Source organism: Propithecus coquereli, unplaced genomic scaffold, assembly GCF_000956105.1.
Source record: "Propithecus coquereli isolate 6110/MARCELLA unplaced genomic scaffold, Pcoq_1.0 Scaffold227, whole genome shotgun sequence".
NCBI lineage: Eukaryota > Metazoa > Chordata > Mammalia > Primates > Indriidae > Propithecus > Propithecus coquereli.
The window spans coordinates 1,841,395-1,855,486 of NW_012147808.1; the positions used below are offsets into that span (position 1 = coordinate 1,841,395).

The window sequence follows — 14,092 nt, forward strand, 5'->3', positions numbered from 1 at the left end:
GCCTCCCAGAGTGCTAGGATTACAGGCGTGAGCCACCGCGCCCGGCCTTTTCTGTGATTTTTTAATTCCAAAGATTAAAAATGTTTTTCCATTCTGGGTTGTTGAGTAAATACTGGATTAAAGTCATGGTTCTAATCAGTTTCAAAAGCAGGAGTTAACATCTGTGAATGACATTGTAAAATCCATGGATCGCTATTATTTCTATTGTCCTAGTTTGTTTAGCATGAAGAGGTTCTTGTTCTCAAGTTGCCTAGACAGTTTGGTTTGGGAGTGTGAGAATTGTTATTCCCCTGTCCCCATAAAAGTATGTAGGCATAAGTGTTGGCATTGCTCTGGCCGAGGAAGCTTCTTGAGTGCTTACTGACACAGAGCAATGCTGACACACGAGGGAGGGACCCACCTTCTTTAGTGCACATTAATGGAGGTACATTAGTTTTAGGTAATTAAACTGAAGATATGTCACATTTAAAGTTCATTAAGCAAGACCGGGCATGGTGGCTCGTGCCTATAATTCCAGCATCTTGGGAGGTCGAGGTGCAAGCACCACTTGAGGCCAGGAGTTCAAGACTGACCTAGGCAACAATGAGATCCCTTCTCTGCAAAAAATAGAAAAATTAGCCAGGCGTGGTGGTGCACACCTGTCGTCCCAGCTACTTGGAAGGCGGAGTTAGGAGGATCGCTTGGGTCCATGAGTTCGAGAGGTTGCAGTGAGCTATGATCATGCTACTGCACTCCAGCCTAGGCAAGAGAGTAGGAACAGGTCTCGAAAAAAATAAAATAAGGTTTATTAAGCTGGGTTTTTTGTTTTGTTTTTGTTACAAGTAACAGATTCATAAACAATAAATAAAGTTGTGACTTGGGAGACATGAGCTGTGGGGAGACTGGGCCTTACCAATTCAGTTTTGCTCTTTCTCTGATACAGTGGAAATTTCACTCCAAAAGTAAAGGGAAGTTAAGTAGTTTCTACACCTGATGTTTTCATCAGAATTTGTTGGCCTGTGTAAGGAGAGGCTATCTTTTTCATGGTTATAGTCTCCTATTGTGTGTTGTCACAGTTTAACACTAGATCACTCTAAGTTTCTACCAGCAGTGAATACTCCATAAGTGCCCTGTCATTATTCCCTGAGGACCTCTGACCAAGGCTGGTACAGGTTGATGCAGAAATACTCATTTTGAACCTTGATGGCATAGAGAACAGAGAGAAAATTATTTGCTATTATATCTCCTCATTCCTGTTAATACTGAAATAGTTTCTTCCTTAGTGACTTGTATAATTCAATTTGGCAACTTCCATTGAAACTTGTACAGTAAATACTTGTTTATGTGACATTGTTTTGCCAACAAAACAAGGTTCATTGTGTCAGTTGGGCACTGAGTTGAATCTAGAAATAAACCTGCCATTGTGACCTAAGGTCCTACCTCCTATTCTGAGTACTAATTAGCTAATTGGTAAGGTTTCTAATTGGTAAACAGGGCACAGCTAGACTCAAGTAGTCATGAGGCCCATAAGTAGCTTTGAAATCATAAGAGTTTCGAAAGTGCCCCACCTTTTAATCCATCAGGTTTGCCTACATCATCAGGGACTGTAAGAAAACACACACACACACATACCTCCCTGCACACCCACTCATCTTCCCCAAGGTGACGTAGGAGAGCCTGCATTCTGAACTTTTTAAAGTGCCGGCCAACAAATGTCAGCTGTTTCTGCCTGTCCCTGAAGACTCTGGGTGCCCTGAAAAACGCTTTCAGTCGAACATTACAAGCCCTGCATCCTCATTTATCTTTGGCACACCTTGCATCTGCTCTCAGGCCCTTCCTGTTGGAAACTGTTCTTTAACTTCTTCCCACCCTTTTTTGACTAAAGACAGATGAACGCTTGGCTCAGGTTCCTCTCTGGTGCCAAGACATACCAGCTCGACTCAGCTTTGTTTTCTAGCTACTCGTCAGGGAGACGGGCATGCCTGGAACACCCTGAGATAAACATCACTCTGGGGACCCTTCCAAGGTGTCCCTTTGGGAAGGTAGCCACGCACCTTCTCCCTGCTTCACTCCTGACACACCAGTGTCCATTCCAGCCTCTCTTGCTACTGACCCTTTCAGAGTTTTTTCATTTCTTTCTCAAGTCCCTTTTCTTTTTTCTCTCGTTTCTCCTGTCTCCGTGTGTATCTGTGCACAGTGTGTGTTTACTGTCACAAAGGCACATTTTCAGACCCCTACTCCTGTGGTGACGGACACTCTGAGGGTCCCCATGGCAGGACTGGCCTTTTCCCATCAAGTGAGTCCATAATGGGAAGAAGGGGATATAATCGGATGGCATCTTTATATTTAAAAATCGTAAATAAATTAAAGTACAGGATGTTATTTAAATGTGCCAAGTGTTTTGGGGGATTATTTTGAGGCTTGGTGTAGTAGATTTTAGCAGGACACAGCCACGGTCACCCAAAATAGGAGTTTTCATTTGCCCCTCCTCCTACCATTGTTGTGAAAAATACATGGAGTTATTTATATCAAATTTCCAAATAAACAATTCAAGACTGGTGTTCTCTCGTTTTTCAATATAAATAGAAACCCTCCCATCCTCCCACCTCCTGGGGTGACGAAGGGTGTGATTAGAGAAGACGGCCTTCTGTCTCAGAAGGAGCTCAGGACAGAGGAGGAGATAGAATGACTCTGGAGAACCTGATGGCTTTGGCTCCAAGTTCTTCCTGGGCTTGTGCTCCACAGATCAGCTGGGCTTAAAACTGAAACAGTTAGCTGAGCCCCTAAGAAAGTGGGAATAAGGAACTCATCTGAGGCCTTTGAGAAGTTCCATGGCTGGGAATCCCAATCCCAGTACAAATAAGTCTCTGTGTTTTTGTCTCAAAAGTTAGTGGTCTGGTCTGTCCTTAACCCTTATCCCATCAGGCCCCTGCACCATGGGCACATGGGCTGGGAGCTGTTCCTTATCTCTCCAGTGGAAGCCCACTTGTTAGTCACACTCCTAGGATTTCCTACTTTTCCCTCGCTTTTCCTCTGCCCCTCTTTGTTTTTCTCTTGCCTAGCTCTCAAGCTCTCGCCTTTCCTATCAGCCTGCTGCCCTGGGCGTTGGATCAGCTGACCTGGCTTATCCAGTAGTGTTTGCTGCTGGCTTAAACGCTACACACCCTCACCAGGTATCTTTAAAGATGGGGAGGACCATGGGGTTTTCAGTGTTGCCTCCCCTGCTCGGAGGCAGTTGAGGGACCTCTGACAGCACAACTATTTTTCTAAGTGCTGTATTCTGAAGCAAAGCTCTTTGGTGACTTTGGAGGACTAAAGTGACTCTCTGAGAGGAAGGAGCCTCTTAGACTTCAGAAAGGAAAGAAGACTTTGCCAGGATTTTTCTCCCTCTCTTTTCTTCTCCCTCTCTAGTCATTACCAGGCATGTATTCTATTAACTGAGTCCTAGGGAAGATAAAGACCAAGGGATTCCTGCCCACTCAGTGGCATTGGTGGTGAAAAACTCAAAAGCACATACTGTCATGCTAGGAAGTGAGCATCCCCCCTCCTGCCAGATGCTGCCATGATTCACTATATCTTTCCATTTCTCCCCAAAGCTAATGGTTCCTGGGAAGGAAGGTGGGGTACCCCTTGCTCCCAACCAACCTGCCCACGGCGCCCAGGCTGACCCAGAGAGATTGGCAACCTGCACCCCTTCTGACGGGGCCCACTGTGCTGCCACACCTTCTAGCAGGTGAGTTCACATTTTGACTCTGCCACTGCTGTGGCTGGCCATGGGCCTGGGCTCCCTGACACACATGTGCTTACTTTGTATCAGTAAAGAGTAGCTTTCAGCATTGGCTTGGGCTTGGCATTTGTGCCCAAAATGTAGACTCCTTAAAGTTCCCTGATAAGAAGCTGATATTGCAGCTGGGATGTAATGAAGCTGGCCTGGAGCTTTGCTACTAACAGGAAACAGCAGGGGCTTGGTTCTTGTCACCCTTATCCAGTAAAGGGGCTGTCAGATGTTTTTCTCTTACCCCAAGATTTATCCCTTGGAGTCAGTCCTTGATGTTTCCTGAGAACAAGAACAGTGTATCTGTGGTTGTAGCTGGGGTTGAATTTCTTTCTCTGCTACATTAGAGCCTCATGGAGATCCTTTAGAAATAACTTTTTCCACATTTTTTTTTTTTTTTTTTGAGACAGAGTCTCACTCTTTTGCGCTGGCTAGAGTGCCATGGCGTCAGCCTAGCTCACAGCAACCTCAAACTCCTGGGCTCAAGCGATCCTCCTGCCTCAGCCTCCCGAGTAGCTGGGACTATAGGCATGTGCCACCATGCCCGGCTAATTTTTTCTATATATTTTTAGTTGTCCAGATAATTTCTTTCTAATTTTATATCAAGTAGTCATGAAGACATTAAGTAGGAAGTGAAAGTTCTCTTATTTCCACCCTGTAAAAATCACTGCTGTCACCTCCCTTTCAGAGATGAGAGAACCTCAGAAGAGTTAAGTAATTGGCTATGCTCACTTATCTCAGAACGCATCTCAGAACAGGGCTAGGGCGCCAGGGGATCCTCTGACTCCAGAGCCACCACCCCTTCTTTCCATTACACTCAGCACTCCCCGAGGACTGCCTTGCGGGCTGACTTGGCCTGCCCTGCCCTGCCCGGCCCTGATATGGAAGGCCCCAGAGGTAATGAGATCGCTTTGCCCGCCCACATCCTAAATGATCTTTCTCATCAGAGAAATTCCTGGGTTTTTTTTTTTTCATTCCCACGGTGAAGTGGTGGGAGGGAAGTTGTTTAGGGAGACTTTTTGTGCCATCTGTCAGGAAAAATAATTTATTTCACTCTTGGCTTCTTAAACTTCCATCCTCTCTCTTCTCTTCCTTTGTTAGATGATTAAAGTCCGTTTACACTCTAGTTTTTGGAGTCTTGACTCCTGAGACATGTCCATGAGTAGCTAAAGACACAGACCCCTGTGTAGGGGATTCTTAAATGTAGATAATAAGAGCTCAAAACCCTCCATACAGGACTGGTCCTCCATCCTGCCTGAAGTCCAGAGCCCAGTTTGACTGTGTAGTCCTCCTGCCCACCTTGAGCTGCTGTTTTTGGCCAGAGGACTTTTCTTACCCCCTGCTGCTTGCAGGGCTGTGACTCCTGGTCTGGCAGCCACAGTGTGGGGCTCCATTTCTCTGCGTAGAGACGACTCAGCATCGTCCGGAGGGCTGGCGAGGGAAGGAGTGGGAACAGCCAAATGGAACATGTCATTGAAAGACCTTTAGGAACAGAGGGATGATGAGGGGCAAGCAGTAAGGAGGAAACTCGGCAGGGAGCACAGAGAACCTCAGCCTGCAATTTGTCAAGGGTCGGGAGAGCTCTGGCTGGCTAAGAAGTCAAATTTGGGACTCTTGACTTTGAATAATGGCAATGTCCCTTGTAAAATAAGGCTTCAATTTAACATTATACAGTCTTATGATATTTTTAAATAACAACAACAAAAAAAGAAAAGTTAAAATTTGGGATCTAGCTATGTAATAGTAGATTAATGCTAAAATTACAGTTGTTTATGGGCATTGCTTACCTGTATCTATGATTGCTATATGCCTGGTAACTGATGTTTATTACTGGTATTTCCCATTAAATTTTAAGTAAGCTTCAAATCAGTGACAAGTTGGACTAAAGGGGAAAAATATCTTAAGTAAGCTTTACACAGTTACAACAGAATGTCTCATTCACATACGTATCACTCTTAGTTATTCCAGGAAGTGTAGCCCTTTGCTGTCAACTCAAAAGGCAGGGTGACAGTGGTAGCAACCAGACCACATACCGCCATCTCCCCTGTGGGTGGGCAGTGGGGGACAAGCCCTGCCCTAGGCCACAGCCCCACCAGGTGGTGGGTTGATGGGGGACCAAGTCATCTCTGCTGTGGTTTGAGAACGAGTACTAACTTCACCTGTCTTCTCCAGTGAGGATACTGAAACCGTATCAAACAGCAGTGAGGGACGGGCCTCCCCCCACGATGTGTTGGAGACCATCTTTGTCCGAAAAGTGGGGGCTTTTGTCAACAAACCCATCAATCAGGTGATTCTTCTGCCACCGCCCCCTGTGAGAATGTCTGGGTCCTTAAGAGTGAGGCCCTGCGGGTGGTGTTCTTAACCTGACATCTGTGGAACTATTGAAATAGCATGCAAAAGTATGTGTGTAAGTTTTTCTTTGAAGAGGATTAACCTGTGACATTCCTCCAGAAAGAGTTCAGAATTATTGTTCTGTGACCTTTTTAGTCTCCCACAGAAGAGGGAGACTAGACACCGTTTAGTACAAAAACACTGCACTTGTGTCATTGCGTCTGCCTTACTTGAATTAGGAATGTCCTCAGCGAGGCCAGCGAAGCGCGTTGTTACTGAGTTACTGTGGGTCAAGCTTCCACAGCTGAATTCCCAGGGTCCTCAGGAGCCCAGCCCTTGTGTATGCTGTGGGTGTATGTGGTGGGGACAGGGAGGCGGGAGAGCCTCTAACAGCACGGGAGCCTGAGGGCCAGTGCGGTCAGCTGACGTGTGTGAACTTGCTGCACCTCCAGGCTTCTGGCAGCCTGTAAGGAAACACAAGCTGGGGGTGGAGCGGGCACTGAGGCTTTTCTCTTGTGTCTCCTCAGGTGACTCTGACGAGTTTGGACATACCTTTTGCCATGTTTGCTCCCAAGAATTTGGAGCTGGAGGATACTGATCCCATGGTGAGCCCACCATTGACAAGCAGTTTCCAGTGGCTGGCGTAGTGATCATCTTCCTTCCTGGGCCGCAGTCACTGAATCCTCTAGAGGCCATAAGCCATGCCCCTTGGCTTAGGAATTTGTAGCCAGCATTAAGTTCCTCCCCAAATCCTCAGATTGTTAACAATGACTTGCCTCCTGTTCACAGAATGAGCCCCTAACTCTGCCTTACTCTGAAACAGGTGAATCCTCCAGATTCCCCAGAGACGGAGTCTCCTCTCCAAGGCAGCCTGCACTCTGACGGCTCCAGCGGGGGCAGCAGTGGCAATGCCCATGACGACTTCGTCATGATTGACTTCGTAAGTTGCCATCACCTGTTGACCTTTGCTGTCCCAGGGGAAATAAACCTAAAAGCATCTACTGCACTTGAACAAGATTTCCTTCATAGGGGTCAGATGGGCTGGTGCAGACAGAGGAATGGGACAGGTAGGGTCTGTCTGGGGAGACATTTGGAGGCCCGTGAACAATGTAGGCCCTGGATGGATAAGCCTTGGCTTTGGAAAAGAGTGTGAAGGAAGGGGACATAAACCTAACCAGGGCAGCGGAATATTATCACCAGCATTGGAAGTCAGTGGCCCAGAAGGGAAAGGTGTAAAAGATTCCTCTCCCTAAGATGAGTCTGAAGGAACCTTTTCTTTAATAATGGCTGGAAGGAAGAGGCCTGTTCATAGTTTTCTCCTCTGTGATTTTTCTCTGTGGTTTGAGGCAAGCTAAACTGAGTCTGTCTTCTTTTTGAAGAAACCAGCTTTTTCTAAAGATGACATTCTTCCGATGGATTTGGGGACCTTCTATCGTGAGTTTCAGAACCCTCCTCAGCTGAGCAGCCTCTCCATAGATATTGGAGCACAGTCCATGGCCGAAGACTTGGTATGGAAACCCCTGCCTCCACCTCAACGCATGCTCTGACCTCCCACCCTCATTTGATGGTCCTTCCTGTGCCACAGGCCTAGAAATTTCTTCCTGTTACTCTTCCCCACCCCCACCCCTCCATCTTCCCTGTAACAGGAAAGAGACATTTTAGACTGTTATTTTCCTTGGATCACACTTGAGATTTGCATTGTGCCTGGCAGTCATTACCTGGAATTTGCCTGTGCTCAGTTCTTCCTTTCTCTGCACATTCGCAGCATTGCTTACACTCCTGTTGTCATGCCTGATGTCCTCTGCATGCTGGTGCCACTAAGCCAGCTGCTCCAATAGCTCTTGCATTCAGCTGTTTAGCTTGCCAGGCAGATGCCAGTGGTACAGGGCAGAGCAGAACGTAAGGTCCTGAGTGTTAGCATTCTTGTCCTTTCCACAGAGAGCACCCTCCCTCATCTAGCTCTGCAGTCCCCGACTCCTGGGCTGTGGACCGGTACCGGTCCGTAGCCTGTTAGGAACTGGGCCGCACAGCAGGAGGTGAGTGGTTGGTGAGCAAGTGAAACTTCATCTGTATTTACAGCTGCTCCCCGTCACTGGCATCGCCACATAAGCTCTGCATCCTGTCAGATCAGTGCAGCATTAGATTCTCATAGGAGCGTGAGCTCTACTGTAAACCGTGCATGCGAGGGATCTGGGTCGAGCGCTCCTTATGAGAATCTAATGCCTGATGATTGACTTCATAAGTTGCACAATAAATGTAATGCACTTGAATCATCCCAAAACCACCTCCTCAACCCCCGGTCTGTGGAAAAATTGTCTTCCATGAAACTGGTCCCTGGTGCCCATAAGGTTGGGGACCACTGATCTAGGTCTTCTCTTGCTTGGCCAGATGTCCTGATACTGACCGTGACTACCACATCTTGCTTAGGGCATTTCCTGTTTCCTGCCTCTGAAGGGCAGAAGAGTGCCCTGCATAAGCCACAAACTCTACCACGAGATGTCAGGGTCCCTTTGTCTGAGATGGAACTACCACCTCCTCTATAGACATTAGAGGCCCCAGGAATAAATAGCTGCCCTTGGTCTGCTTTAAACGTGCTTAGTAATAGTTAACAATACAGTAATAATTACTGTTATTATTATTACTAACATTTACCAAGGCTTTCTGAGTGGCAAGCATCTTTCTAAGCGCTTTACATGAATCTTCAACAGCCTTAAGAGGTAGATTTTCTTATTGTCCCAGTTTACAGATGAGAAAACTAATGCCACGGCTCATTAACTTGCCTGTGGTCTCACAGAGCCAGGCAAAACAAAGCTTTGGTTCCAGAGGATCTGGCTCTGGGATTTAGCCTTTTAACCACTAACTCCCCTGACACACACTGGGCAGGAAATGGGATCCAGTTCCCCCAACGTGATGCCACAGCCAGTGGTTCCCAGGCCTCATCCCTCCTCAGCAGCTGCACCCAAACTAGCCTCAGCAGTCAGTGTGTCTGGGCCGCTTCACAAGCTCAGAGGCAGGAGAATCTCCAGCCTCTGCCAAGCACCTTGTGCTTAGGCCCCCGCTGCTGGGAACAACTCCTGCCATGGTTAGACTCTGCAGAGGCAATTTGTTCGTTTAGTCACCAGTGGAGACAGACCACCTGGTTAGGATCAGACTTTTATTCATAACTGTTGATACCAGATAGTTAAACTTCTCACAGTTCTGTTTTCCTCTGCATCTCTCTTTTTCACCATTTTCTCAGCCCCCTCTAACCCCCCGCACCAGGGGTGTAAAGATGGAGATTCCCGGGCCTCCACACAGACCTGCCGAGTGAGACTCTTCTTGGGAGTGCGGGCGCACTGCCTTGCTCATGTTCCCCCGGGGGTTCTGATGCCAAGCAAAGGGTGTGAAGAAACCTCTCATAGACTTTTCTTAATTTGTAGTGCTCCTACACTTGTTTTAATCCAGTGTCCGTTGGATCTGTGCCAAGGATATTTCACGTTTAATTTCTACGTTATCTCATTCTTGTCATGGTCATTTTCTCTCTCGTTGAGTGTGCGGCCTACTTGGACTCCCCAGGCTGTTTTGTCAACCTCCCCAGCCCCCACAAAACCCTAATAAATGGACACACACGCACACCACTGTCCCGTCCTCTCCCTGCTCGGCTGCCCGGTGTTCTGCTTGCCAGCCCAGCACTGCCCAGCAGAGCTCTTTGTCCCACTCCCTTCCTCACCTCTTGAGGGCATGAGCTGACTGTTTCTTCAAGACCCTACCTGAATAATCAGCTCTTCTCTCCCTTCCTGGTACAGGACTCGTTACCAGAGAAGCTGGCTGTGCACGAGAAGAATGTTCGAGAGTTTGACGCCTTTGTAGAAACCCTGCAGTAAAAGTGTCCTGGAGGACACTTTTAGTAGCATCCCCCTTTTGTGGCCCCAGGGGACAGAGAGCCTCGCGTGCATTAGCTGCTCCCATCCCTCATCCTGCTCCAAGCCAGATGGAAGGGAGGGTGGTTCCCCCATGGGGACCCAAAAGTCTCTTGCTCTTGGACGTCCTGGAAACCCCTTGGCGGCAGTCACCCCAGTACCAGCGTTTGAGAGGACTCACCCTCTGGCCTTGGAGGGGGAGAGACCCTTTGTACAAAGGGGCCCTCAGCAGAGCCATAATCAGCTGCTTCACAAGGGTGTCACCCTGTTCCTCCTGCTGCCAGCCCCCTACCTGGGCCTGCCCTGAAGCTGGCCCCTTGCCTGCCTGCTGTTGCCATCAACCATTTGACATTCCAACTGGCGGCCCAGAAACTGGTGCGGAGGCAGAAAGAGGAAGGAGACAGTGCTGGGAGGAAGGAGGAGAGGGACTTTTAGGTTTTTCGTTGTCTCTTTCACCTCCTGCTAGCTTCTTCCTCTTTCTGTCCCTCTCTCTGCCACCTGTGCCTGTACTTCTGGCAATATGACAGGCCTGCCTTCCCAAGATAGAACTCCAAGGCCAGCCATTCCCACCTGAAGGTGGTGCGGCCCTTCCTAGGGGGTCAGAGCAGCTCTAGGGGATGCCTGTGCTCAGCTCCTCAGCAACACGGGAAACAAACAGAATCCTGTGTCTCTAGGATTCTGTCACCGGGAGTCATGACATAGTTTCTCTTTCCTTCCCCATTGCTGCTCCTTGGTTATAGAACATGGTAAATATTTATTACTTTCAGAGAATTCAGATATTTTATAGAGAAGATACGTTTGAGGTTAGATGTTTTCACTCGGGGAAGGTGGGGGGCCTCTTCCCGGGACAGAGGCCTCCTCCTGTGGAGGCTCTTCAGAGTCTGGGCTGCTGCTCTGAGGATCTTCTTTCAAGGCTAGGGCTGGCTGAGGGCCACATAACCTCCTAGAACTGCTGCATTTGAGCTGACAAAGGCTTAACCCCAGACACTGACATGTTCCTGGTGAGAGCTGTACATCTCCCACGGCTTCTGCAGAGTGCCTGACTCCATTCTGGCTGCCCAGGAAGTCTTGGGTGCTAAATGTGATGACCACATGTAGTGCCCAAGGAACTTTGTGTGTCCCTCTCCTGCTGGGATACTTGTTCCTGATCCTTGGCACTGGACTACAGAGCTTTTCCTCCTGCTGCATAGGCCTAGCCACCACCTCCCTTTAGTCCCTGGGTCTGTACACTGCCCTGGGGTTTACTAGCTAGATTGGCTCCTTGTTGAGAAACCAAAGCTGGGCATGTGATTGACTTAACCTTTCAGGTATTGTTACTTGAATAAGTCAAGTGCCTAGCCGCAGCCGCCTCCCTTCTGTCCTCCAGCCTCCCTGGCAGCCCTGACCGTGGAAGCTAGGCCTGGCCCGCCTAGGGTACTCATTGGCGGCAGCTGTGCTTCAGTGGAGCAGGTGGCTCTCAACTGCTTGTTGGTAAACTGCATGTGACATTGTTCCATCTACAAGACCTCTGAGGGCCAGGGCAGGCTGCTCTGGAGGGGAGCCCTGGCCCTGTGCATGCTTCAGCTGCCACAGAAAAATGTTCCCAGCAGTGGTGGCCAGCTCCTGTCTTTGGGCCAGAGCTCATGTGTGGCCTGCTGAACCAGATACACCCCAAAGCCCCAGCCCTGAGAGGGGAAAGGCCCCTGGTAGATTATTGATGCCTTCCCACCACCCACATCGCAACTGCTGCCCTCTAGGTCCTTGCACAGAAAGGCCTGCTGGCCACCGTCCAGAGCAGTCCTCTTTGACGCCCTGTTGGCCTCTGTGGGCAGCAGCCTTTCACCAGGCCCCACCCATGAAGAGGCCAGGGAGGCTCCGTCCTGACTTTGAGCCGACCCTGGGAGGAACAAGGCAACTGTCAGGCTGGCCCTTGCCCCTCGGCCCTGTACCGTAACAGGTATGAGCCCTAGACTGACTCTTGCAGCACCCGGGGATAGGCTGGGACCAGCCATCTGTCTCTAGGTGGCAGAGTCCCTCCTCCTCCTCCTCCAGCCTACTTTGTTTGGAAATACTGAGCTACACTTCAAAATGTATTCAAGAGATTTCCAATAAAATTTTTTCTGTACTTTACATCCTCCTGTCCTGCAAGTTGTCTCAGAACCCAGTGCTGTGCTCTCCCCACCATGCAGGTCTGGGTCACCAGTAGCCTCCACTTGTGAAGCGCTGAAAGACTTCAGGGCCAGGCAGGGCTGTTTGAGTCCTGGGGCTTGGCCATGGCTGCTTACTGGCTATGCAACCCACGGCGATCAGGAAACCTCTCAGAGCCTCAGTTGCCTGTCACGAGGCTTGTATTTGAATATTCAGTGAGAGGATGGATACAAAGTACACCTTAGCAAAATCTCCATAAAATGTAGGCATTGTCACCAGCCCCTTACATAACAGGACAAGGGAGAGACAAGGTGCCAGTAGAGGAGTGGGGCTCCCTCGGCTGTCTGGGGCGCACTGTGGCTGAGCAAGGCCAGAGAGCAGCCAGAGAGGGGAAGGGGTGGAGGGAAGTGGCAGGAAATCAAGGGCTGGTGCAGGTTTGTTAGCTGCCCTGATCTGACCGGTGGCCCCAGCGAAGGCACCAGCTGGTCTCTGAAAAGCCATGAAAAGTAGAAGAGCCCTGCAGGGATCAGTCTGCCTGGCCTTTGGGGGCTGTGGCTGCAGGCATCTCAACCCTGTCTAAGCCAGCCCAGCCTCCTTGTTTGTACCCACTGTGGGCAGAGGGAGCTGAAGGTGGAGCCAACATCCAGAGGCAGAGATGGTTCTAGATGCAAAAGAGAATAACTGACCAGAGCTGGGCAGCTGCTATCTGGGTTGCCACCCCACCTGCTTCAGGCTGAAGCCAGTATCCAGGACAAAAAAGGGATGGTTAGAAAATTCTAAATTCAGCCCAAACCTGGGGCCTGGGAATCCTTGCTTGTTAGTAAACTACACATGACACTGACCATGCAGCCAGCCAGCACAGAGTTTCCCAAGCCCTGGGTCAAACATGGTGAAGAGACTGACTGTCCCCTTCAGTTGGGACCCCTCAAAGCAAAGTGCTTGGGTGCCCCATGACCAGCAATGGTGTCCTACCCCTTTAAAGCATCTCCCCACACTCTACCCTGGAGACCCGCAGTTGCTAAGGCCTTGGTAAACTGGCATTTGAGTCACTCAGCAGAGGCCCTGCCAGGAGCCCAACCCAAGTAAACAGCTCCCTGGTCTCGCTCACTCTCCTGCTTCTCTGGGTCACTGCCTCTCTGTTCCAAAGTCACCCAGCTAGAGCTGAGCAGATCCAGGGAGAGAGAGGAGGCTGCCAATGCCTTCTGCTTCGAGGTACCTGGATGAAGGCCACAGTTGTGCAACGGGACTAATGTCTTGGGGCTCAGGGCCAGTGTTTATAAACACCAGCTTAACACCGCCCGATCCTCCGGCTCTGGCCCGGCTCGCCCAGCAAGGAGGAGAAAAAAGAACAGGCCCAACTGAGGCCACAATAGTCTACTGATTGCAATTAGCAGGCAAGCCAGAAATACCTGGAACTTGACTTAAATAGCCAGGAAAATTCTGTCCTCCCCCTCCATTGACAAACCATTAGAAAAAACTGTAGTAAAATATGTAAAACATAAAATTTACCATCTTAACCTTTAAAGCAAAACAAAACCTGCTCAAGAGAAGACGGGAAAACTGGGTCTTTCACAGCCTCCATGTGACTAGGCGGTGTGGAAACAGCCTGGCCTCTCAGCCTAGGGGCAGGCAGGAGAGAACAGCCAGACGCTGCAGGCTCCCAGCCGGCTGCCGCGTGAGTTTGGGATGATCGCTTCATTTGCCCGCGAGCCGATGGTCACTCTCTCACCACTGAGTGCCCACTGTGTGAGGTACGGCACACATTTCTGATCCTCAGAGGAAGCACTTCCGACAAGAAGCTGTCGCGGAGTTGGGGCTGATGACACGGCTGGCTGTCAGAGCCGATGGGTGGCGGAATGAGGATTCAAACCCTCACGTGACTCCAAAGCCCACACTGCTGTCCACCACCGTCCATGCCATCTGTTTCTGCCCTGCTTGTCTTAGATGAACCCAAGGCCCCTTCAAGCTTCTGGTGCCTTCC

The 14,092-nt window shown here is 49.5% G+C and overlaps 1 protein-coding gene across 6 annotated transcripts in view; it reads left to right on the plus strand.

The window, feature by feature from the left end:
- The window catches only part of ATG13 (autophagy related 13), an 82,110-nt gene extending 70,015 nt beyond the window's left edge, over window positions 1–12,095 (plus strand). For 5 of the 6 annotated variants that reach the window (XM_012645170.1, XM_012645169.1, XM_012645168.1 and 2 more), the window contains 6 exons: window positions 3,576–3,712; window positions 5,927–6,041; window positions 6,613–6,690; window positions 6,909–7,025; window positions 7,465–7,593; window positions 9,871–12,095. In XM_012645170.1, coding sequence (XP_012500624.1) covers window positions 3,576–3,712; window positions 5,927–6,041; window positions 6,613–6,690; window positions 6,909–7,025; window positions 7,465–7,593; window positions 9,871–9,948 — 654 coding nt within the window. In that variant the 3' untranslated portion in view covers window positions 9,949–12,095. Of the gene's footprint in view, window positions 1–3,041; window positions 3,153–3,575; window positions 3,713–5,926; window positions 6,042–6,612; window positions 6,691–6,908; window positions 7,026–7,464; window positions 7,594–9,870 lie in introns of all 6 variants that reach the window. The other variant, XM_012645173.1, reaches the window with a different exon arrangement.
- The last annotated feature ends 1,997 nt before the right edge of the window (window positions 12,096–14,092 follow it).